This window comes from Phoxinus phoxinus, assembly GCF_949152265.1.
Source record: "Phoxinus phoxinus genome assembly, chromosome: 9".
Taxonomy (NCBI): Eukaryota; Metazoa; Chordata; class Actinopteri; order Cypriniformes; family Leuciscidae; genus Phoxinus; species Phoxinus phoxinus.
In genome coordinates, this window is record NC_136884.1 from 25244796 (window position 1) to 25271742 (window position 26947).

Here is a 26947-nt window from a genome sequence, read left to right on the forward strand (position 1 = left end):
TGGAATAATAATTAAATTTGTTTGGGTACCCGCTCATGTAGATATTCCAGGGAACGAAAGATCGGATAAAATTACTAAAGAGTCACTGAAATTAAATACTCCCACGATTACTGTTGCATTAAGTACGATGGAAGGGGAAAGTATTATAAAAGAAGCTTGCATCCAGATTTGGCAAAAATACTGGAATGAATGCAAAACCGGAAGGCATTTTTGTAATATTCACAAATTCGTAAGACAAAGAGCTAGAACAATTCATTTAAGTAGAATGGATCAAGTTATTTTATCAAGATTAAGGATGGGGCATACTAGACTAAATTCCACACTTTTTATAATAAGAAAACATGATACTGGATTATGTGAATTCTGTCCAGTGAAGGAAACAGTTGAACATGTGGTATTATCTTGTCCCAATTACGAACAGGAAAGGAATGAGCTAATAAGAAAGATACAGGAAATGGGATGCAAAGAAATAACTATTAACAACATGTTAAATCTGGGAATTGGACACTGGGAAAGTATAAGAGCAGTTTTAAAATTCATTAAGCATAGTGGTCTTAAGAATAGAATTTAGACATCTTTTAACATACTACTAGAATGAAATCACTTCACACTCCAGCACAGGTGGTGGCGGTATGCACCATACAGTTGGTATGCGACCCGCCATTAAATCCAAAAGAAGAAGAAGAAAAAGATTTGAACAGGACTTTTATTTTGCTCAGGCGATATGACGTCATATGAACGCGCCGCTCTGCTGCCTCTGTTGTGATCCCTATGGTTGTGATTCGGCTGAAGAAAGGTTGGTGTTTTAAACCATTTATTGTGTTAATCAATGTAAACTTCAATCAAATGTATATATATATTATTGTTGTTTTTTCACACGCGATGTAATGTAATTATGTATTATTGAATGTAACATTAAACGGCTTTATCTAACAATAATGAACGTTATTTAGTGAGTGAAACACATCCAAACAAGTTACAAAAAAGGTGCATCTCATTTCGCTCCCTACACCGTGAATCAGTTTATGACCAATTTAAACATGAATTCGACCACGGGTAAGTAGCGACGGAGAACTGATCTTTTCGAAACGCTGCAAGAATTGAATCAATTACTTCGTAAAATGAATCAGTGATTCAAAAGCGCTCGAATCACCGACGCCGTTTAACTCGTTTAATACCTCGACGAGACTGCAGATTAAAACAGAGTTTGCAACGAGAACACAAACATGTGTTGCTAAATATTATTAAATATTGATTAGCTTTAATCAACTAATATCAAATGTAAAGCATAAATTACTTGAAGTGTCCCGAAAGCTTGTTCTTGTATTAATTTATATTCCTAGTTGTGTGTTGTTTTGGCTGATCAGCACGAAATATAAATAAACCGATAAATTCGGTAATTGTTTCTCACGTGGTCACTAAAAATAATTTTGTCACATGATTGTCTGCTGTAAATAAAATATCATATGCTTGAAATAATAAGAATAAGTTTGTATTTAAGTTAGGCCTATATGTTTATTATAACATGTAGGCTAACATAATATACCATTTATTTACATATAACAGAATAAGTTAAAATTCTCTATTTTTTAGATTGAATTTATGACATGCTATAGTTTCAATGGTTTTCTGTGCTGCATTTTATCTTAAATTGATGGATGGCATTTTAAAAATGTGGAAATTAGCAAAAATAAGTTAATACAGCCTCTTATTTACATGAGGTAAATATAAAGCTGCTTAATATATATATATATAAGCTGCTGCTTGGTTTATTTTTGATGCATATAATTGTATAATACGTATTGTACAATTGTATTGCAAATATTGCTGCCACAGTATCGACCCATTTCAAATGTTTAATTTGAATTCCAATTTGTTCTTAACAGTTCACACTCACTAAAACGGAGCAGCGACGATATAGGCTATTGTACTTTGAAATAATTTCCAGCATTTCAGCAATAAAAGCATACATCTTAAAAATGCATGCAAATTACAGAGAACCTACCGTACTGCAGTGGTCAAAAAGGATTTAAACAGTGAATTTTGAATTGATCTCTTGTAAAAGATATGTGAATACGGAGGCCAATTAAATGACCACACAACCTTGGTGTTTGTAAAGAAAAAAATAATAATTCAGGCAGCGATTGTGGTGGGAGAAAAACTCTGACGTTCTGATTTCGGACTGCAATAAAATCATCGGCCAGCCCCTGTAAATTTTGCAAATACTTTGCGTCCCTTATTTCGAAACATACCCTTCAAATGTTAGCGGTTGATTAAAATAATAAGATCGCTAACCTGTCTGAGCTCGTAAAAAATATAACCGTGTGCTTTAGTCTTTTAGGAACATTTACAGTAGGTGCGCAGTTTATTCTCAAAAATAACTGGTAAACAGGTAAACAACTGATGAAATCCATTCCCTTCAACAGTGTGGTTGAAGAAGGAAACCCCGCGACAACAGACTGCGTGTGCGCACCGGCTTAAGTAAAACGGTTGAACAAAGAACTCAAAATATGATGTTTTCACAATTTAATTGTTTATTTTCATTGGACAATATTGGTGTAAATGTGCAGTTTAAGTAAACTCAACACAGTGCTCAAATTTGTCCACTTCAATTTTAAACTGATCTAACAATTTGCAAGTGTTTTTTTTGTGTTTTTTTACAGTGTACAAAGGTTTGAAAACTAGGCAAGGCACGTTTATTCACATTTCATACACAATGGTGATCTACTTTACAATCTTTACATAGAAAAGGAATTAAAATATTAATAAAATAACCACTACAGATGCATAAGAAATAAAGATATCATGCATAAGAAATAAAAATAACAATATAAGCAGAGAATAAAAATGATTAAAATCATTATTAAATTCGGGGCATAGCTATCTCAATGGAAAAGTCTGAAGGGGGCCGAATGGCGCTGCCGGTGTGTGTACACTTGGAGAAGATAATGTGTTTGAATTTTAAAGACGTGCTGCAACTACGCTTTTCCCCCTTAAAGGGTTATTTCACCCAAAAATGAAAATTCTGTCATTAATTTCTCACCCTCATGTTCTGTCATTAATTTCTCACCCTCATGTCGTTACAAACCTGTAAGACCTTTTTTCATCTTCGGGAACACAAGATTTTACCACAAAATGAAGATATTTTAAATTAAATCTGAGATATACATACTGGGAACTATTTTCTCAGAAGGCCTTCTGCTACTTCTGCGGAGTGATTAGCGCAACACTGAGCGAACTCTCTGCTCCTCACCACGGGGCTTCTCAGATGCTGCGAGCAAATCACTCCGCAGAAGTAGCAGTGCTTCGGTTAGAAGATGGCTGTGTCTCTTGTGACCTTGTTATTTGTACACGCTGTGACTATACTAATCACAACATGTAAATAGGAAGATGTTGGTGTTATTTTGTCACTTATTGGGAGCAGTATGCTAGCTGGAGCCGTTTACCTCCAGTCTCTGTGCTAAGCTAGGCTAGCGGTGGGTGCGTCAGAGTTACGGCACGCGCGGAGATGGACTTATCTAACTCTGGGGGATACGGTGAATAAGCTAAAGTCCCAAAAAGTCGGCGCATTCCTTTAAGAGTTTCGATAGGAATAGGAAAAACAACTTCTGTTTCATGTCAACTTTAAGTATATTAACTCTCACTCTGTCTTACTTTTACCAGTGTGCTGAACAGAGATTTAGTTTGAATTCATTTTTCTTTCTGTTAATTATTCTCATCTTAATCTTGACAGAGTGTCCAAACACACAGAAAAACTCCTGGTGAAGCGACTGAGATCCACGTGACGAACTATTATAAAGATGGCGTTTATTAAAGAGGAGAGTGAAGAAATAAAGATTGAAGAAACCTTCAGTGTGAAAAAAGAAGAAACTGAGGAACAAACAGGTTGGTTTCATTCTCAAAGCTGAATTCATTCCTTATTAAAATGTCAACAGATATGAATGATTTTTTTAAAGGGCCCCTATTATGAATTTTTGAAAACGACCTTTCATGTAGTGTGTAACATCGCTCTAAGAAAACCTCCTGCAAAGTTTTAAATCTGAAAGTGCACCGTATATAAGGTTATTGTCTTTCAAAAGTAAGAGTCGATGAAATTAATTGTTTTTCAAACGAGTCATTTCGTCGTGACTTCAAGACGAAACATTAGCATATTGCCCGCCCACTAATTGCGCACGCAGACACCAGGGAAAATTTAAACCCCAGACACTGCAGCTGATTCCTGTGGACACTGGACAGCATCATGTCGAGGAGACGCTGTGCTCTACAATATGAAGGTAAAGGCAGTTTTTTTTTCACTGCCCAAGGACGAGCATGTGATGAATCAGTGGTTAAAATACATCTTTACCACGATACTACAGCAGTATAATCCTAAACTTGTGCTGTGTTGCCTTCATTTTACTGACGACTGCTTCTCAAATATCGAAGTTCAATGAATGATTCACAAACCGCTCGCTCTTGAAAGATGGTGTTCAAAAATACTTCGTTTTGAGTTTTATATTGTGTAGGTCTCCTGCTAAATGCCTAACTCACATTATTACTGTGTAACTTCTGTATACTTCTGCTGATCAGCTGTGGTTAAAACTGTGTCTATTAATGCAGATTGTCTGTAATTCTCACTAGTTTGAGGAAAGATTAAGCATGGAGCAAGATTTGTTTTACCAATGTTTGTGTTACATCAGTCATTCACGCTAGAGCTCGGCTAATGTATACATTGCATACACTGTTATTGATACAGTTTCCACGTGTTCACCGCAATATATTAGAAAAGTAAAATAATCGGTTGATGGATATGCACTTGTTAATGCTGATTCTGAGGATTTACAGTTGCAACATCTTATAATGTAATGTACCTCAAACTGAGTAACGTCCTGTTCGAGTCATCCTTGCGATGAAGGTTCAGGTTGAATGACTAGATCTTTCAATGTTTCATCATCGGACTCGTGCTCGGATTGATATGTTAAAATCGACGTCATTGTTCGTTACTGTGTTTAGTTTACAGCAGGGTTCCTTACACTCGGTCCTGGAGGGCCACTGTCCTGCAGAGTTTAGCTCCAACACTGATCAAACATACCTGAACAAGCTAATCAATGTCTTCAGGATCACTAGAAACTCACAGCTAGGTGTGTTTGATCAGGGTTGGAGCTAAACTGTGCAGGACAGTGGCCCTCCAGGACCGAGTTTGAGGAACCCTGGTTTCCGGTGTTGGATGCCTCAGGACAGCTGACGTTGTTATGGCAATGGGAGTTTTTGTTTTCGACGCATGCTGTACACGGTAAACCAATCACAACAGACTTTAATATCTAAACTGTTTGGCTGATTTAGTATGTTAAATATCAAAAGTAACCGAAAAGTAACCTGGTCTGTCCTGTCTGTCAGCGCGTTGTTTGCACTCACTGTCAAACCACAATTCGTTGGTGTTTTTTGCTTTCCTTTTTGATTTTGATTTTGATTTTCAAATTGCACATGGAGGTTGATTGGTGGAATATGTTTCTAATGTCAGTTAGTGCCAGATTTATGCCTTATTTATTTTGTGATTATGTGTTAATTATAAATTTGTCCAATAATAATTTGATCGTTTGACTTTCTATTGCATTTTGATAGTTTTCTGTGGTGTTTTTTGTCCACTTGTAGGGTGGTTGCAGCCTCAGTAGATGAGAGGGCGGTCTGTGTGATTCATTGCTGTGAGTTTGTCTTAAATATAGTGTCATTTTACAGTGGTCTGACAGAGGTGTTTGAGGACTGATTGTGAATGCCCTGAGATGCACTGGGTCAATGTCTGTAATGAAATAATCTACAGTACCGTTGCCCAAGAAAGAATTAAAGGTATAACAACCAAAAGAGTCTCCCGGTATGCGACCGTTCACTATACAGGCCCAGTGATCGACAGAGCTCTAGTAGGCTTTTCCCATTTTTGTTTGTGAGTTTGTCATAATTATTTCTGAGGTGGTGTGAGGGCAGAGAGTGGCTGGTGGTTGAAATATATTTGTCTCCCTGTGTGTTGACAAAGTCTGGTTCATTTCCAGTTCTGGCATTTAAATCGCCACACATTAACACATTCCCCTTTTTCTGGAAATGGCTAATCTCATCTTGCAGGATGGAGAACATTTCCTCGTTGTAATAGGGAGACTCAGCTGGGAGTAGGTATGTAGCACACAAGAATATGTGACGGTCTGTGGAGACCATGTCTTTTTGAAATTTTAACCAAATGTAAAATTTTCCGATTTGTATAGTTTTGATTGAGTCTATGAGGTGTGCTCTATACCATATCTGCATTCCCCCTGACTCTATGCCCTGAGTCCACCCCTCTTAGCTTCGTTGATGGTAGAACTATTTCCCTAAATCCAATTGGGCAGCCAGTGGACAAATCTTTTACATTTCATGTTTCTTGTAATATTATAATGTCAGAATTTAGAATTTCTTTTTTGAAAGTCTGAATGTTGGCTCTTAATACCAAAATCAGAGGACCTCAGTCCTTGAATATTCCAACATGTGACTTTTAGGGAATATGAGCTCATTAAATACTGACATTTGTTATTTCAAAACAAGACAGACATCAGTATATTTATTTGACAAATCAAGAATAATGTATTCAATATTATAATGCATCTAAGAATATAAATTAAGTAAAATAAATATACAAAGATATCATATTCATATTATACATATACTTTTTTTTTCAAGAAGAATAAATAATATGAGGTTTCTAAGAATCTGTTTTAAAATAAATAGAAATAAAACACACACACATTCTTTTTTATCTCCCTCCCTTTTTTTGTGAGTCACTAACCCATGAGGTGTGAGCACAGCATGTGCTGGATGTTTGTGAGGTCTCTGGATGGAGATGAGGCCGGCCGGCTGTGGACTGTGCTGGTGCTGCAGTGGGTCAGTGATCTGCTGGCTGCTTCAGCGTAGCTCCGGCTGCTGCTCCTGCTGATGTTCATGTGGATGAGAAGGCGAGGGGGCTGCAGGCCTGGTCATGCAATGTTTTCCATGGGGAAACGCAGAGCCTGTTGTGGTGTTCCTCCTTGTCAGAGGTTAAGTGGTGGAGGGGGTAGTGATTTGAGGGGTGTCCCTGCAGTGGCTCTATGGGGTGTCCATGAGGACGCTGCGGTGCGCTGGAGCTGTGGTTGAGTGCGATGTCCTTCAGGGTTTTGGCAAAGATGGGGACTGCCCTTCTGTAAAGATTGACATGATCGTAAAGGCTGCTGAGATTCAGTGTGGGGTGCTGAGCCAGGTGTACGTTGGGCTTTAGGGCACAGTCTCTGGATACTCTAGCATTTATATGCCTGATGGTGTCTGGGTGGAAATCAGAGCACAGGGTCCCCGCGGATCCTTAAAAAGTATTAAAAAGTCTTAAATTCGATATTTAAAATTTAAGGCCTTAAAAAGTCTTAAATTCTTATTTTTACTTATGAAAAGTCTTATTTTTACCTATGAAAGGTCTTAAATTTTAGATGACACTTTGACGACGTATCTAAATGCTTTCCAAATGAAAACTATCTAATTAGCGTACGTATTATTTTTATTATTCTATCTTTGTGGATTTGCTTGTTCACGTGACAATTCGCGTCATTTACGGCAGCGTATTAGCCTGCGTCTGTCTCCTGCGCGCGAGAGAGGAGAGGATAAGAGAAAGAGTAAATGTCAGTTCAATAGTAAGTTCATTCTTTGTGCTTAGGATTGTCTATGAACTATGATGATATTGTAATCATTGTTTTAACTAACGTTACGTACGAGGCACCGCGAGTTCGAGCTGACATCGCGTTTGTCTCTCATGCTTGCTTTCACTGTGTGATGTGTCAGTGCAGTTATGTCCCCAAATGAGTTTTTGTTTTATTATATTTATATCATATTATGTTGTTATATTAGAATATCACGAGCAAGAGTGCCGTTTTCCTGTGCACAATTGCAAATGTGCTATTTATTTTATACAACAGTTAAATTAACAATGTGTGTTACTTTTTATATTGTCAATATTGTTTGTTTCCCCCTTTATTTCGCCGACGAGAATTTCATAATGAAACTGTAGTCCAACAGACAGCGATTCTATTTTAAAAACTGAAATCCGCGTTTTGAACGAATCATTTGATTCAATGAATGAATCGGCCGTTTGAACAAATCGGTTGAATAAATCTCCAACAACTCGCTTATTAAGACAGTGACTTACTGCCACCTACTGGCGGGTTTAGTTGCATATTTAAAGTACCCTTTAATTAAAATGTTAAAATTATAAATAATTTCATATTTAAATATTGAATAGCTTTATTTATGCAATTGCAAATTAAGTGTAAATATAGTAATGCCAGTTCGGATGCCGCTTTTCTGTGTCACCTCTGCACTGCAAGGATGGTTTTGGTACGGTCTTATTCTAATAGAATTGAATTTGAATGTTAGAATTTGACATAAAAGGTGATGCATACCTCTAAATACGTTTAGAAATAATTTCCATATTTAGGTGAAAATGGCCGTGGAAATCAATTTAAGGTGGCAAATATTGCCCCTTAATAATTTTTTTTATTTCAGTCACTACTGTAAACTGACCACTGCATAGATAGAATATGTTAAATATGAATATCTTTGTGAGTCTGCTGTCAACAACAGGCCTAAACCAGCCATGGTACCAGTACAAAATCAGTAAAATATCATTGAATTATTATCAACAAAACTTTGAAAATATCTAGATATATTTTTGTTAATATTGTAAACCCCTAATGTACGGTATTAATTTTGATTTCTTCAGGTCTTAAAAAGGTCTTAAAAAGCCTTAAATTTGACTTTAAAAAATGTGCAGATACCCTGGAGCACAGTAGCAGGGTGGAGAGGATGATTTTGGAGTTGGGGAAGTTGGAGGAGGCCTTCTCAGTCACATTAATGAGAGATGTAGCTACTCTCTCTCGCTGAGCTCTGAGGTCGTTGGTGCCAGTGTGGATGATAATGTGGCTGGGGGAACCCAGCTGCTCTTCACACAAGAGCTCCAGGGCCTTCTGTGTGTTTGGGCACCATATTTTTTTGGATGTTTCTTCTCGGAATCAGTTTCTTTTCATCGATGAACTTGCCATTGGAGTCCATGAGGAGTATAATCTGAGGCTGTGATTGACTGTAGGAGTGGGATGTAGGAGGGCTGCTGGGGTGGGTCTCTGTGGTCGCTGGAGAAGGAGTCTCTTCAAAGCTCTGTTGTTCTCCTCTCTGTGTCGGCGGCTTCTCCACAGCTGACAGCTGTATTATGTTGGACTCTCTTTCCTCTGTCAGCTTTCTCATCTCTTCCCTCATTACAGACAGCTGATTGCTGTACTCCTCTCCCTGGTTTTTAATTTCCCGAGTTTCTTAAGCATTTCTATTTCTTTCCTGTAATCCGCTTCTTTCTCTGTTGGACCAGTCTCCTTCACTACTCTATGCTTTGTAGAAGGGAGATCTCCTCTCTGTTGTGCTTTATTCATATTTTCTGTTTAGGGCCAAATAGCATTCCAATTTACTCTGTTTGTCTGTAGCGTCTGTCCAATATTTTAGGTAGCGTCAGTTTGTGATGTCAGCTAAGACCAATTGGCCGAGGGCGTTTCTCTCTGGCTTCAGCTCTTGGTAGGACAGGGCTTTGTAATGGAGGGTCTGTTCATTGCTATTTTTTAAGTGGGCATGGAATTTAATGGCTCTTTTTTGAATAGTTATCACAAGGTGGATATAATCCTAATTCTGCTCTACAGGCATTGTTTTGGGTTTTGCGCTGAACTTGTAGCAAGATTTTCACAGCTCGGTCTGCAGAGTGTCTATTGGGTGTTTGTCCCATTTAGTGAACTCTTGGTCTGTGAGTGGACCACAGACTTCACACCGTACAGCGCGATGGGCTCGATTACAGTGTTGATTATTTTTAGCCAGATTCCGATTGGGATGTCAATTTGGATATTTCTCTTAATAGCATAAAAAGCTCTCCGTGCCTGGTCTTTCATGTCGTTAACAGCTTTTTAAAAATACCCTGTGTTGCTGATGTTTATGCCAAGGTAAGTGTAGTCCTGCGTGTGTTCGAGGAGCATGTTGTCCAATGTAAAACTATGATGTTGGTCTTGGCGGCTGGGTCTTTTTCGGAAAATCCGTTAACTGCCAGAAGTTGTGCAGGAGGTCTAGATGCTGCTGTATAGTGGGAGACAGTAGCACCAGATCATCAGCTAACAGAAGGCATTTGACTTCAGTGTCCAGTAGAGTAAGGCCAGGCCAGGTGCTGCAGACTGATCCAGAGCCCTCGCTAGCTCATTTATGTAGATATTGAACAGCGTGGGACTTAAAATGTAGCCCTGTCTCACTCCACGACTCTTGAGGGGGGAATTATGTGTGTTTGTTACCAATTTTAACTGCAAATTTGTTGTTTGTGTACATTGATTTGATGATGTCATATGTTTTTTCCTCCAATGCCACACTGGATTAATTGAAGAAAAAGACCTTCATGCCAAATGGAGTCAAAAGCTTTTTTGAAGTCAACTAAATATGTGAACATTTTACTTTTGTTTTGATTGATTTGCTTGTCAATTAAGGTATGGAGAGTGTATGGTCTGATGTGCGATATTTTGGTTGGAAGCCAATTTGACACTTGCTCAGGACATTTCTGTCTCTGAGAAAATGGGCTTGTCTGCTGTTTAGGATGTTGCAGAAAAGTTTGCCTAGGTTGCTGTTTACACATATACCACGGTAGTTATTAGGGTCAAATCTGTCTCCGTTTTTTATGGATTGGCGGTAATTAGACCTTTGTTCCAAATGCTGGGGAATATACATACATGTATCTAAACTCAGGATGATATTGAAGAGCTTTAGAATGGCTAATTTTAATTTGTGGTCTGTGTATTTAATCATTTCATTTAGGATGCCATCGACACTACAGGCTTTTTGCAATTTCAGGGTTTATATTTTTTTCTAATAGTTTGGCTAGTGTCATTGTTGAATCATGGATGATTCTAAAACCCTTAGTTTGTCAAACAGGCAAGATTTGATCTGTACATAAGCATACCTCCCGAGTCTCTTCCTTGTGTCACTCCAGGCAGTTTAATGGATGGGATGATGAGTTCTCTGTAGCCTTTGGGGCAGCCGGTGGGTCCGTCTCCTCTGCTCCATGTCTCCTGCAGGATGATGATGTTTGCTTTTTGGATTTCTGAGTTGAAATCTGGGTTTCTTCCTTTGAGGCCAAAGGTAGATGATCTCAGGCCTTGAATATTCCAACATACTATGATAAATGCTTTGTTGACCATGGGGTCTTAGTTTTGGTGATACATTTTGACCTATGACAGTAGGTGTGAGAAGATGAGGTTGAGCATCTGACGGATGTCTCTTAGCTCTGTTGATGTGGCTTGCACTGGTGCTGTTGTGGATGTTCTGCTCACTATCTGAGCATAGCTGTGTCTGCACGGGGCCTGCAGGGGATGAAAAGGGCAGGGGGTCGGCAGGAGTGGCTTTGGACATGCCAAACAATTTACATAAGTGCACTTTTGTTTTGTTTTTTCAGTAGAGCACTGTGTGTGTTCTTATCTGTTCAGGAGCTGGTTTCACGCATGCACGTGTTTCGTTGTCACGGCTACATAAACAAATTTCCTCAAGAGTTGTCTCTCTCATCACTTGCTGTTTTTTCTCTGTCTCTCGCTCTCGCTCTGTTTGAGTATTACAAATTGGTCCATGACACTGTTATGGTCTGTGACACACACAATTCCCCTCTCGATGGGACATCATTGCCAGGTAATTGAGCCTCTGCTGCCCCATGGTTCTTCTCAACCATGTGTGCAGGCGACGCAGAGCATTGAATGATCTTTCGCAACTGCAGCTGATGACAGGAATCATTAGTGCTGCTTGAAAGACTGATCTCAGGCTTGGGAACATGTCAGGGTCAAGGAGCTTGTATACACTTGCCATATCTGAAATGACACCATCTCTTCTTTTGATCAGGAACTGTCTAGCCACTGAGACCTCTTCTTTACCGACCTTCATGTTATAGTGTTTAGCAATCAGCTCTAGTGATTCTTCACACAGGAAGTCATTTGCTGCTGGATGGCAAGCTTGGATGCCTTTCATCTGCTCTGCACCAACACCACAAAATCTCCCCTCCAGCTCATTTTGTCAAGGCATGGGTAAAATGTGATATATATATTTTTTTTATCTCATCCCCAGCGCTCACATAAGCCCTTGTGCCAGTGGTGGACTCTACCACATAGTCATCTAATCGCCTCTGCTTTCGTCTGTAAGAACCTCCTGAAGCTGGGGTCTCTGACAGATTGTTGGCCTCAAGAATTTCTTTGGCCTGATTATGGAATTTCTTTGCCATTTCCTCTGTCCGCTTGGACCTAAGTGTTACAAGGACCGCATCTTTATACCATGTAGCTTGTGCTAAGTCCACATCCTCTTTTTGAAGGTACTTGTGAAGTCCCTCTGTAGTGGACAGCAAAGCTTTGAACATTACAAGCATAGACATATGAAAGTTTGGAAAGGAGTCCAATTGCTGTGGTAGTAGTAGTCATGTCTGTGAGGCACTACAACAATGCTGGCAGATTTGCAATCACAGCTGTGACTGATATGAGCTGGCATGCCCATTACGTCTTCGAGAGCTGAACAAGTGCACTCTTCACTAAGCCCAAGGCTTTTTGCATGTCAGAGAAAGACTGATGATTAACTAAAGACACACTGAAGAAACCGTACACACCCTCTAGTGTGTCGAAGAAATCTATGGCTTCTGGCACAGCCCTACAAGTGTGACAAAGCACCAAATTCAGTTCATGTGCATAGCAGTGCACATACACTGCGTCTGGATGCTTCACATGGAATTGAGCCTGAACAGCACCGCTCATGACAGATGCCCTGTCATAAGCCTGGTCTTGCAGGCCTTTGGATTTGAGAACTTCTTCAATAGCCTCTGTGATGGAACGCGCATCGAAAGACGTCAGACTTGTAATTTCCAGAAAATGTTCTTTGACAGTGTTGTCATATTCCACATAACAAACACACACAGCAAGGTGTTCCACATGACCATCTCGAGCCTCATCAGCCATCACTGCATACATTTTTAAATGCTTCATCTCTTCAATAATGGATTCAGTAACTTCCTCCGCACAACATTGTATCATTTCATTCTGTGAGCCTGAAGAAAGATAAGTGGAATGAGTGGGAGTTGTGTAGCTTTGGAGAAAGGGGTCGAATTCCTCCAGAAATTGCATAATCTCTAAGAAATTTCCCTGATTGTCAGAGGACTCTTTCTCATCATGGCCATGGAATGTGAGGCCTTGCTTTCCCAAAAATCTAATGAAAGCAATGATACGAAGGAGGTATTCTCTTCTTTCAATTATCTCATCAACATTGGCTACATGCATTCTCCCAAGACTGTGTTTGTGTTAAACTGGCATTGTAATTCTTCCAAGCAAGCATTGAAGCTTTGTGTCCTGAACTAGTATCGTGCTCTCTAAAGCTGCCCAAAGCTCGTTTCCAGTTTGAAAATCAAACAGAGCTGGTTATCATATCTTTTTTTACTCGAGACACTTGTTTCCCAAAGAGCCTGCATGAGAAGCAGAAGGCTACATTTCGGCTAGCAGAGTACTCTAACCACTAAAAAGAGTCAAACCATATTTGCTGGAAGGCCCTTATCTGTAGTCCAAAGCCTGTGAGAGGGTAATATTTGAGTTTGGCTCTGGCTGGGCCTGTTTCTACAGTTCCTAAATCTCTAATACTATCCTCGACTAATATTAAAGACATTTTCTTCAATATTGAAGACATTTTCTTCAATGGTATTGGTCTACAATTTGAAATAGGTTGCACTTGATGAATTATTTGTTTGAAGCTGATTTGCAATAAGTTATGTGCTGTATCTGTTCTTTTGCATCACAGATGATTCAGGGAGGAGAGAGGATAAGGGAAGAGGGAAGAGCAGATCAGTGGGATTGCTCTAAGATCTATCGTGATTCTTGAATTTTCATGTACATTACTATAAAGTCATCACAAAAGAGTTATATTATAGCGAGTAAAGTGCCAAACAACTGGAAACTTTGTTTGGCAAAGAAAGCCAAAGCACAATGAAATAAGGCAAGTTATGATTTCTGGGGTTAACATAGGCTATTGTCCGGTTTCATTTTTGTCAGTCAACTTTTCAAAATACATTCGGGGCTACACTCAAAACATTGGGGGCTGAAGCCCCGGCAAAATCGGCTGACGATACCTCTACCTGCCACGGTCCCAGAGACAGTGCCACTGCCCCAGGGCTAGAACCTGTCGCCATGTCCATCCCGCTGGTTCCGTCAAGTCTTCTGGCTTTGTCTCCTCTGTTGGTTCTATCAAGTACCTTGTTTCCAGTGGTTCCATCCAGTTCCCTGGCTCCTCCTCATCCTTCCAGCTCCACTGACATAACCATGGTCCTTAGTTTCCTCAGTTCTGTCAGTTGTTGTCTTTCTTTGGTTCTGTCATGTTTGTGTTTCTCCTTGAATTCTCTTTTAGTTTTTAGTAGGGGTGTGACTAGATCTCGTGCCACGAGATCTCGCGAGACTAAAATGTGACGAGATTTCTCGTCGAGTGAAAAGTTGTCTCGCGATATCGCCATAATTAGCATAGAATATGCCATAGCTACATTCACATTACATTACGTTGTACACCGCGGCACCGGCCGCCTCCACTGTCGTTTTGCTATTGTGAACGTCTACTCTGCTCATCCAGCACGAGTTGCAGTCGCACACAGACTGTGACAGTGCAGCAGGAATCAGTTCACTGATCGTGTTACGATGGCGGAGGATTTGTTGCGCAACAGAGAGTCGATCTGAGATGTCTTGGCACGGTTCACACAGAACGTGTTTTTCCATTCAAGTGCGGTACCTTTCCATTGTTTTTCTATGTAAACGCGCTAGACGGATGTGTAACCTTGCGCTTGCGTCTTGCATCTTTTGCAGCGTCTCGCGCATGACACAGCATTCTAAAAACGCGGCGCTCAAGTTAAAATCAGTTCCCCCATTCTACTGCCAGCGTATCGCATTTTATAAAGCAAAAACGCATTCTGTGTGAATGGCCCCTTATCTTGTAGAACGCGCGCTCAGCACCGCCACTACGAAATGAAAATGAAAGTAAAACACGATGCACGCAAATTAGACTGCATACAATAGCCTGTCTCGTCTCCCAATATCAAACCTATCTCTGGACGTTGTAGTTGTGGCTCTGGTCTCTGTTTTGGTCTCTGTTTGCACTTTGAATACAGAGAGAGTTGGCCTACTTTGATTATGGTTGCACTTGCACTTAATTATCGTTTGCATTAATAAGAAAAACTGTTATTTTATACTGTTTTTATTTCTATTTTCAATTTGTGGAAAGTAGTTTCATTTGGACGTCATGAATTTTGTAATTGAGGATTTCTATCAAATATTGTGCAAAAATCTCGTCTCGTCTCGTTCTTGTGAACCCAATCTCATGTCTCGTCTTGTCTCGTGAGATAAGGGTCTCGTCACACCCCTAGTTTTTAGTTAAAATAGAGATTGCTGCACATAGATAATCATCTCAACCCTGTAAAACATCACAAGGACCTGAACCATGCTAATGCTAGTCCACAAATGGCAATATAATTCTCAATTCATCATACATATAAGCGAATGTTGTGGTCTGTTGTCAAAAGATCTAATAGCACTAGAAAAGAGATAGCCTAAAGATTAGATTAAATGCCAAAAGCTGGTAAATCGTAACTTTTATATGGTGCTTAAATCTTGACTGAAATTCTCCATATGGTTTCTCTGCAAAACCAAACACTACATTTCTAATGTTTTTAGACCAATCTACTAACAAGTTATCCTAGGTCTAATATATATATATATATAAGGGGTTTGATATTTGCCGTATTGTTGTTAGATGATGTTGTTTTTGATACTTTAAATGTCTAAATGGTGAGATGTTTGTTGCTTTTTGCCATTAAACTGGGGTTATTTGTCTTTTTCTTTTTTTTTACCTTAGACCTGATGGCACTGGAAGAAGAGAGTCAAGAACTGAATGAAAAGGAAGAGAAAAGTCATGATTTCATAACTGGAGAAAAATATTTTAGTTGCTCACAAACTAAAAAGACTTTGTCACAAAAAGGAGCTCAAAAGACCGGAGTTAGAAGTAATTTCACCTGCAAACAATGTGGAAAGAGTTTCACTCAAAATGAAAGCCTTTTAAGCCACATGAGAGTTCACACTGGAGAAAAGCCTTTCTCCTGCCAACAGTGTGGAAAAAGTTTCACTCAAAAAGGAAACCTGAAATTCCATATGAAAATTCACTCTAGAGAGAGTCAATTCACCTGCCAACACTGTGGAAAAAGTTACACTCAAAAAGGAAGCCTTAAAGTTCACATGAGAATTCACACTGGAGAGTACCCTTTCACCTGCCAAGAGTGTGGAAAAAGTTTCACTCAAAAAGGAAGCCTTAAAAGCCACATGAGAAGTCACACTGGAGAGAGGCCTTTCACATGCCCTCAATGTGGAAAGGGTTTTAAACATAAACCAACCCTTACTGCCCACATGAGAATTCACACCGGAGAAAAGCCTTTCACCTGCACTCAGTGTGGTAAGAGTTTTACACATAAACCAACCCTTAGTGCCCACATGAGAATTCACACTGGAGAGAAGCCGTTTGTTTGCAGTCAGTGTGGAAAAAGTTTCAGATTTACAGTAATTCTCAATGAGCACATGAGGATTCACTCAAGAGAGAACTGTTTTAAATGTCATCGGTGTGAAAGGAGTTTCACAGACCGAAAACATCTTGCGAATCATGTAAAAATTCACATCGGAGAGAAGCCTTTTATGTGCGATCACTGTGGAAAGAGTTTCACACTTAAAGGAAACCTTAAGATTCATATGAGAGTTCACACTGGAGAGAAGCCTTACACCTGCCCTCAGTGTGGAAAGAGTTTTACGATTAAAGGAAACCTTGAGGTTCACATGAGAATTCACACTGGAGAGAAGCCTTACAAGTGTCAGCAGTGTGCAAAGAATTTCACATATCAAAGAGACTTGAAATGTCATTTACAAACTCATTCTGGAAAGAAATTACAATGTTCTGAGTATGACGAGAGGTTAACAAAAAGGAGCAATGTAAGAAATCACCTGCACATTCACTCTGGAGGAAGGCGATTTAATTGTGATCAGTGTAAAAAAACATTTATTTTGCCATCACACTTAAAGATACATATGAAAAGTCATGCAGATTTGAGACCCTATTCTTGTTTTTATTGTGGAAAGCGTTTTAAATGGCTCAGCAATTTAAAATGGCACCAGAAAATATGTATCTGTGTGAAATCGAAGCTACGTTCACGTCCTATATTTTCCATTGTATAGAAGTTGTAACTCATATATTTGATTCAGTATAATACTTTGATATCAGTGTATTGAATAAATACATCTGCATGGCTTTCTGATAGTATTCAGACCATTTCCTTATGCTTAAATGTGTACTTTTTTTTTCTCTCATAATCCATTTTGCAACACGAACTGGAGGTAAGCAACAGTAATTTGTAGCTAGTTTGAACTACAGAACTTAAAGATCTCCCTTGTGTTTTTTTTTTTTGCAGATTAAATGGATAAACTTTTGTTTTTGCACAGGCGCAGTGAGGGAAACAACAGAGTTTAGGGCAATAGGTTCGTAGCTTTGCTTCAATTGTGCGATATAGCCACGAGGAGCGACCAATTTCTAACATGCCAGAAATTAATCCGACCGGTCGTGAGAGGTTAATCGCCTCTCTTTTTTCCCTGTACACTGCACGACAAACGATGCACGACAAAGCTGAAAATTGGCCCGAACCGATAAAGTCGCACGAGTCAGAATTCGTCTCAAAATCGGACGAAAATCGCATTGTATGCCCGCCTTAAGTCTTTCCTGTGACTTCAAAGACTTCACCAGGCACGAATAGGCACAGACATGTCCCATTTAACTCATAATCAAACTATCCCAAAATATATATGATGTATTCCTGTGTTGTATGTTTGTCCCTATATTATATTAACCTAGTTATGAATCTTTAGTTATGTTAGGGTAACTTCAAATGCTAATATCCAGGTTTAAGTATGTATGACTGTTTTACATGTTTGCATACCCCCTCTGTTTTGTATTGAAATTATCCTCTCGTTATGCCTTAATTAATGGGGTAGAGTACATTACTGTAAAATGCATTATCCTATTTTTTTTTTACTATATTTTGGTGTAAAACTACAAATTCCTATACCACCATTAAACATGCAAATATGCTGCGAAGGGAGACAAAAAAAAAGGTCTGGCAAACTTACCTTCAAGTTAACTTTGTTCAAACTTTCTGTGGACAACCATTCTCCGGAAGAATCACATCAGCTCACGAACTCACCAAGAATCTCTGTATTCTACATGCATCCAGGACTCTTGTTCAGCAGCAAACCAATGCAAGTAACTGTTCTTATCGATCTTTAGATGCATTTAAAGCATTTGCGATTTGATTCTCTAATGGTTCTCAAAGGTTAACGGTTTGTAATTCTTGCCCTTCTTTGCTCTGCTTTCTTTACTTTTCACTATTATGTATGTATATATGTGTATATACTTTTTTTTGCTCAAGTTTAGTTTGTGTCCGTAGTTTCATTTATTAAAAACATTATATCCATGCTCGATTGTCTGTGTTTGTAGCTCACAGATCAAAGTCTTTTTAACGTTTGATCTTGCTACATACTTTCGTACTGTTAGTATTATACAGAACAAGAAAGGTTATTGTAGGTCTTGGACAGAAGAATAATCTTCCTTAAGAGTTGATAGAAGATTATACTGTCGGTTTGGTAGAAGAATGGAACAGTCGATTTAAAAATGATTGCCATAATTCATTCTGAAATTTGATCTAGCCTATATATGTTTATAATTCATTTTATTCCATTGAAGTTAATATACATACATACACTATATTCCAAAACCCCCCTGGTGTGACCACCATTTGCCTCACGCAGTGCAACACATCTCCTTCGCATAGAGTTGATCAGGTTGTTGATTGTGGAATGTTGGTCCACTCCTCTTTATCACACAGCACAATGCCACAGATGTCGCAAGTTTGAGTGCAAGAGTGCAATTGGCATGGTGACTGCAGGAATGTCCACCAGAGCTGTTGCCCATGAATTGAATGTTCATTTCTCTACCATAAGCCGTCTCCCAGGGCTCTACAGTGCGAGTGTTTCACTCGCATTTGCGCCTAAAAATAGTTATGTGCGAACTTGAAAAATAATTTACGAGCACAGTGTGCGAGTACTTACGCTAGGTACTAGTCCCAATCAATATTTTATAATGACAAAATTGTCCCCACCAATATTTACTTCTTTTTCCTGCATAGAGAATTACGAGGCAGCCGCTGTGATATTACATGCGCTTCCTGAGGGCTGAGGCACGCGCGCGCGGTCTCTTGCTCTCTCTCCCTCTCTGCCGTGCACGCGCTACGTGGTTTGGAGCACAGTCTCTGTCTCGCGGGCGCGCTCGCTCTAGATTCCGTGAGATTTCAACTAATTCGCGGGCATCAGTGAGCCGCTATCAAAATGCGGGAGACTCCCGGGATGTCTGTATTTCTATACTGAAATAATATCGGCATTATAATTATTGATTTTCATTAGGCAATTTTTTTGGTGCCCCCTCAGCTCTTGGTGCCCTACGCACAGCGCGTGGTGGGAGCGGTGGCGCTGAGCATACATTTAATAAAATTAGGGGGAAAATGCCCTTCATAAAGGTAAAACATTTTTATTCTGATAAGATTGTTTTCCAACAGTGACGTAATGAAACATTGACAATTTAAGTTTGAAGAGAGTAAAGCCTCGTAGGCTGTTAAAGAAATGTAATTTTGCCAAAAGAAGAACTTTTATTTTAAATAAATGTTATTTTTAAATCACCCTACTACAGTGTGACATTTTACCATATTATCATGCTAACACTGATCATTTGAATAATTGTAATGTGATGATCAGATATCTAAATCAGAGAATATCATAGGTTTGGGCGGGTGGATTATTTATTTTTAACAGCGGATTCTGGTGACTCAAAGTGCACCAGATTAATGAATTTATCTTTAAAATGTACAAAATTTTCTTACGGGTGGGCATGCCCCCAGACCCAGGTACCAAGGTCCACCCACAAAAGTACTGTGGAAAACACAGTAGGGTATATGTTGGTATATGAAAAATACAAGTTAAATTTTCTTTTTAATAAAATACATCATCAGATTTTTACCAACTCCGCCTAGTTTTGAGCCAGGAAAAAACCCTGCTGCAGCTATTGGATCGATTCCGACGGCCAGGACGAAGGAACGGCGTCATTAGATTGGCTGAAAAAATAAGGGGGTGGTGTGGGGGTGGGATGTCCCCACCAAAGCGTAGACCAAACCTACGCCCTTGGGTACAATAGTTAAAAATGAAGAACATAAGTTTTTATTTTAAGCGAAAAAGAGATGAGGAGAAGGAGGAATCAGGTGAGGGGGATATGGAAGGTTCAACTAACTTTAACGAGGTTTCTTCACAAGATTTACCTGAAGCTGAGAACAACTTTAGCAAACCTACGGTGACTAGCGCTGTCACTTCAGCGTCCACTGGAGCCGGCAGAGAGAGATCATATACATTTGATTTAATGTCAATTGGTTTAACATTTTCCCATGGCTGGATTTCGAGAACAACCTCATGTTCTGCAAATATTGTAGAGGGCAGAAACAGGCTGGCAACTCGTCGTTCGTGTCAGGAAATCCACATTTGAAAAAAGATAGCGTAACGAAACATAACATCTCGCGGCGGCATATTCAGTGTAGAGACCTGTACCTGTTGAGACAGGAGAAACCATCGAGCACGGAGATAGCAGCCTTGAAAAGGCAAGTGCTGCTATCTGAGGAGGAGAAGATATATTGCATCTGATATACCAATTTTGCACACACAGTATATGCATGACATTTGTTCATTTGTTTAATAAACTAATTTAAAAAAAAAAAACTTTTTTGTACTGTGCTCCTAAATTTCTTTGTGTGCTCCTAAATGTTTTCATTTAGGAGCACATGTACTCCTTGGGGAAAAAAGTTAGCGTAGAGCCCTGTCTCCAAAGGCGTTTCAGAGAATTTGGCAGTACATCCAATCGGCCTCACAACCGCAGACCATGTGTAACCACACCAGCCCAGGACCTACACATCCAGCATCTTCACCTCCAAGATCGTTTGAGACCAGCCACCCAAACAGCTGCTGCAACAATCGGTTTGCATAACCAAAGAATTTCTGCACAAACTGTCAGAAACCGTCTCAGGGAAGCTCGTCTGCATGCTCATCATCCTCATCTGGGTCTCGACCTGACTGCAGTTCGTTGTCGTAACCGACTTGAGTGGGCAAATGCTCACATTCGATGGTGTCTGGCACTTTGGAGAGGTGTTCTCTTCACAGATAAATCCCGGTTTTCACTGTACAGGGCAGATGGCTGACAGCGTGTATGGCGTTGTGTGGGTGAGCGGTTTGCTGATGTCAACGTTGTGGATCAAGTGGCCCATGGTGGTGGTGGGGTTATGGTATATGGACAATGAACACAGGTGCATTTTACTGATGGCATTTTGAATGCACAGAGACACCATGACGAGATCCTGAGGCCCATTATTGTGCCATTCATCCACGACCATCACTTCATGTTGCAGCATGATAATGCACGGATCTGTGCCCCATGTTGCAAGGATCTGTACACAATTCCTGGAAGCTGAAAACATCCCAGTTCTTGCATGGCCAGCATACTCACCGCACATGTCACCCATTGACCATGTTTGGGATGCTCTGGATTGGCGTATACGACAGCGTGTTCCAGGTCCTGCCAATATCCAGCAACTTCACAGCCATTGAAGAGGAGTGGACCAACATTCCACAGGCCACAATCAACAACGTGATCAACTCTATGCAAAGGAGATGTGTTGCACTGCGTGAGGCAAATGGTGGTCACACCAGATACTGACTGGTTTCCGAGCAGCTGGATCCAAGCCTTACATTTACCAAGTGCAATGCAAAGCGTCGGATTCAGTGGTGTAAAGCACGCCGCCACTGGACTCTAGAGCCGTGGATACGTTATCTCTGGAGTGACGAATCACGCTTCTCTGTCTGGCAATCCAATGGACGACTCTGGGTTTGGGGGTTGCCAGGAGAACTACTTGCCTGACTGCACGGTGCCAAGTGTAAAGTTTGGTGGAGGAGGGGGATTATGGTGTGGGGTTGTTTCTCAGGGGTTGGGCTGGTAGTTCAGATAGTTCCAGTGAAAGAAACTCTTAATGCTTCAGCATACCAAGACATTTTGAATAATTTCATGCTCTCAACTTTGTGGGAACAGTTTGGGATGGCCCCTTCCTTTTCCAACATGACTGCGCACCAGTGCACAAAGCAAGATCCATAAAGACATGAATGAGAGAGTTAGGTGTGGAGGAACTTGACTGGCCTGCAGAGAGTCCTGAACTCAACCGAATAGAACACCTTTGGGATGAATTAGAGCTTGTTTGTCTGTTAACATGATTGTTTTCAGATCATCAGTGCTTTTTCCGCAGTGTAGAGTGAGCATGCGCAGAGTTGCCAGATTGCACAGATTAAGTGGCAGAGAATTTAAGAGAAAAGTTCTGCTTAGAGGATTGAAGCTATTTACAAGTTACTTGTAACCATTGCAAGATAGCGCAAATGTCAAATAAAAAAACTTTTTCAGCATAAATAACGAGCGGGCAACAGTGTTGCCACAGTTACTTTGAAAAAGTGATCTGATTACTGATTACTCATTTAAAAAGTAACTTCGTTACTTTACAGATTACTTGATTTTAAAAGTAACTAATAAAGTAACTTGTAATATAACTTAGTTACATTCAGCAGCTGCCGACAACACCCCCGCCGCTTCAACATTAAAATGACAACTGGTTTTCCCAACACTCACTTTATTGGAAGTGCATTTTTAACAGTATCATCAACAATGTATCTCCTGACATTTTAAGTTGAATTTAAAAACAATTTCCTGAAAAAATACACATTTTTATAAAAAATTAAATAGTCTTTCTTGACTTCACTTAACACACAGTAGCTAAAAACATGCTGCTGTTGTGGCAAAACAATATTTAACAAACGCAGCATTCTCAGGCAAAAGAGACGTCAATATTCAAATTGTATTTAAAAGAAAATATACATTTATTCTGCAGAATAGTTCCCATTCTAGCCACACAGGCCAGCTGCAGGGTGAGCGTGAAAACCCACCAACCCTACAGCCCAGTCTGCAGGCCGAGTGAGACCAAGATAGGTGTTCTTTCTGGAGTCTTATAATGTTCTCATCAAAGCATTCTTTAAAACACCCACCCCAGGGGGCAGGAACTGAGGAACCCCCATGGTTGCCTCAACCCCTCCCTAGTCTTCTGTCTCAGTGTCACAATCACAGCTGTATCAACGTTACAGCATAAAGCTCAAAATACAGAACATATGGCATTCATATATTATCATTGAGAAAACACAATAAGAAATAAAACATTAAAAACTGCCACTACACTTCTCCCTGTTTTTCATACTCTGAAAACTAAATCAATGCAACAATTTTAAGTCAATTCATCATATTTACCTTTCATTTCAATCTTCCTTTTTTATCCCTTCCTTGACCATGTGACTAAAACCCAAATTTTTAGACATTCAAAACTGACCAATCAGATAATTATAACTTCCCCATTGTACCAAAGTTTTGACAATTTCATACCCCCAAAATACACTCATCTTAGGCCTACAGGCCTTGATAACTATCAGCACCTCGGTGCCTTTACAGACTCCAAATTGTCATTATCGAAATAGGTTGTCAAAAACAGTAAACCAGATGTCTTTGTTCATTTCAAATATCTTGGATTATTTTCAATTCCAATTTTCCCATTTGTCCCGTTGGCCACACACATCGAGTCCAAAGTTGACACAGTTCATCTTTCTGTTTTGTACAGTTCCATCTTCAGATTTTTCGTCCAAGCTTCTATCAATAACAGTTTGTCAGTTGTTCAGTCTTTTGTTCACCATCCAGCCCTGCAGGATTAGGCTCTATCAAATTGGGTTGCACCGTTATGCAAATCATCCATCGAATACCTGCACAAGAACAGTCACTGAATCTTGGAGCAAACGCCGGTTCCTCTTTCCGAGGAGGACACAGAATGTGAACTTGGGTTGAAAGAACATCTAGCACAACGACACAAAAGCAGACACATCTCATTTGTCATTGGTCAGAGGATTGATATGGTCAGATTGAATTTAGTCTCCTGGCAAAAGGCCCTTAAATTGATATACTTAAAAAAAATATGGTCAAAGGAATGATAAAAAAGAAGATCTTACACTGTTTCAGGAAACACTCAAATAAATTTCATTACAACAAAACAACAACTGCTAGTTTAAAACATCATTTCATGAAGAGTATCAGCAAAATATTCAGTGTAATCAAACACAGAGATTCAATTCATGTCCAGAAATATTGTTGCAAGTCAAATGGACAAAATACAAATAAACAAAAATCAAATAAGTTTCAGAAAAGTTTCAAAATCATTAATGAGAATTCAATGAGAATACAAATAGTTATACTTCGGTTAAAATGACATACATTTTAAAATAACTTGGTCAGACAAATGATTACTTAAGTGATAAAGTAAATCCAAAGAAAAACAAAACAAACAATTACTGGATGCAATACACTGTTATCATTCAGTCTAGATCTAAAAACTTAATAAAAATCTTATGCATTACATTTTTGTGAAAAACAAAACAAACAATTTTCCATATAATTGATCACTTGAACCTTGTTGAAGTATCAAGCAATTAAATATTAACTGAAGCAGGGCTAAATGGGTAAGCTCTGTCACCACATTCCCGAATTCGGGCCCGCATTCACTCCAGTATAAACAAAAAATTGTATAGATTGTCATAGTATGAAAACCATATCAATTCAACACCCCTGGTTGATTTGAACAAACATACAAAATAATAAAAATTATAACAAAACCCCTCATTTCAAATCCTGTCCTTGTACGTCACTTTTTACATTTCATCGTCTTCAGAAAGAAAAACAAAAGAAAATCAAAAACAGAACAAAACAAAACAAAGAAAAACAAAAAAACATATCTTAACTCAATTAATACATTTCACTGTAACTTCCGCTACTCGAATCGTCTGCATAATTTTGTTCATCCTTCTAACCAATGTAGTTTTTCAAAATTTACTCTAATATTTCCATTATGGACCGTCTTTTTTGCTTATTACACATCAATTAATAGATTTTCTACATTTTCACCAATCAAATCAATACCTAGTTTGAATCAATCAAATAAAATCATCAACATCATCACAAAACAGATTCTTCTGCTAAACCATTAGTTGGTCAAATCGTCTTTCTCCCTCGTACGTAATGGAGGCTGTTTGCTAGCACAAGCCTTTGATCCCTCACTTTATACTTCGCGTTGTCATGTGTTTGTTCGTTTAGTCTAAGGTGAGAAGTTTGGACTCAGGTCTCACACTCTCCAATCATTTTCTGATTCTAAACAAGATTTTCCCTTAGATCATGACCGTACCCCCACTGGAATAAAACATTTACTTTCTGCTGTCACCTGCGAACGAAGACCTTAAGTGATTTTGTTAGTGACTGTTTATCTAGTCGGTCGTCCCTCTTGATTCGACCTGTGGAATCATCAACCTGAAACATTATCATCAGATAATTTCTTGCACTCAGAGTCCTTTTCCCCTGAAAAAGCACTCATGTTAACAAAACAATATTTATACATTTGGAACAGAATCAATTCTGTTTGATGCAATCCATCCTGACATCCTCTGTAAAGAAAAACAAATGTCAAATAGTTAATTCTTTTGTTGTTATGCTGCTGCATCTTCCCTGTTTCCTGTTGAAAACATTTCTTGTAAGCACACTTTTGTCCACCTGTGCGGTGGCTTTCAGCAAATTCCAAACCATTTTACTTGTTCATCAATTTAACATAATTGTGTTTGGATTTATTAAACTAAACACTGTCCTGCAGACATCTTTCTCTGTCTCTTAACCAAAATGTTATATTCTTCACTCTAAGTCACAATCTCATCTTCTTATCAAATTATTTGAAATGCAAATGCACTCTTTGCTTATCCTGCTTTTCAAGACTGCTCTCAACAGTTTGTCTCTCAACTCAATCTCAATTCTCAGTCATCTGCAAAACTGAATACAATTGTCATTCTACTTCTTCCCCTCCTTGGGCTTTACTGTCTTTACATCTGTGAGATCAAAGGTGTTATCTTATGGTCAAAATGACCCCTCTGTCCTCTGAAGATAATGATCCTTGACCCCCCCTGGTTTGATAACCCCTGTCTTTTCCTGCCTGGCAGGTGTCCCGTGAAATGTTAATTGTTAACTCAGCAGCTGCATGTCCTGCTTATTTTAAGCCTTTTACAAACATTCACACATACCCTGAAGAGAAACAAATACTTACTACAATTTCTAATAAAGTTAATATCTAAACAAAAGGTAGAAAATATGAATTTTCTACCACACCACATTCTCATCCTCCTATTAATGTGTTTGAAATGCAAATGGGCCTCAGTCATCTACAAACATTTCTTAAAGTCATCTATGCACACTATTCAGACTATGAATAGCTATACCTAAACTCACACTTATCAAGAAATTAACTGCAGTCATCATCAAACACACCTGACTATTAACCGTTCATATTTCTTGTCTTTTCTCCAAAAAGATTTACATTTAAATCAAAATTTTACCTAATTTTTACATGGCCTCTCTAACCATTTTCAAAGTTGTACTTCATTTGTTTTTGTTTTTTTGTTCATTATCATTACTTTGCTTCAGCTTTCTTTTAGCTGACCATAACAGAAAGAAAACATGTCAATCCTTCCTCAAGCAGTCTTTCGTAACACGCATGACTGCTGCTTTCTCTAAACAAATACTCTTTTCAACAGCCTTCTAAGACTGTAATTTAGACAAAATGTGACAATAAATTCAT

The 26947-nt window shown here is 39.1% G+C and overlaps 1 protein-coding gene across 2 annotated transcripts; it reads left to right on the forward strand.

Moving 5' to 3' along the window:
• The first annotated feature begins 690 nt into the window (after positions 1 to 690).
• Positions 691 to 18585, forward strand: LOC307004306 (uncharacterized protein). Of its 2 annotated transcripts, XM_079623425.1 has the most exons (3): positions 691 to 796; positions 3734 to 3885; positions 15937 to 18585. In XM_079623425.1, exons 2-3 carry the CDS (start codon positions 3801 to 3803, stop codon positions 17295 to 17297), a joined length of 1446 nt encoding a protein of 481 aa, XP_079479551.1. In that variant the 5' UTR covers positions 691 to 796; positions 3734 to 3800; the 3' UTR covers positions 17298 to 18585. The 2 variants fall into 2 exon arrangements, with proteins under 2 accessions (XP_079479551.1, XP_079479552.1); XM_079623426.1 differs by lacking the exons at positions 691 to 796; positions 3734 to 3885 and adding an exon at positions 4218 to 4274.
• The last annotated feature ends 8362 nt before the right edge of the window (positions 18586 to 26947 follow it).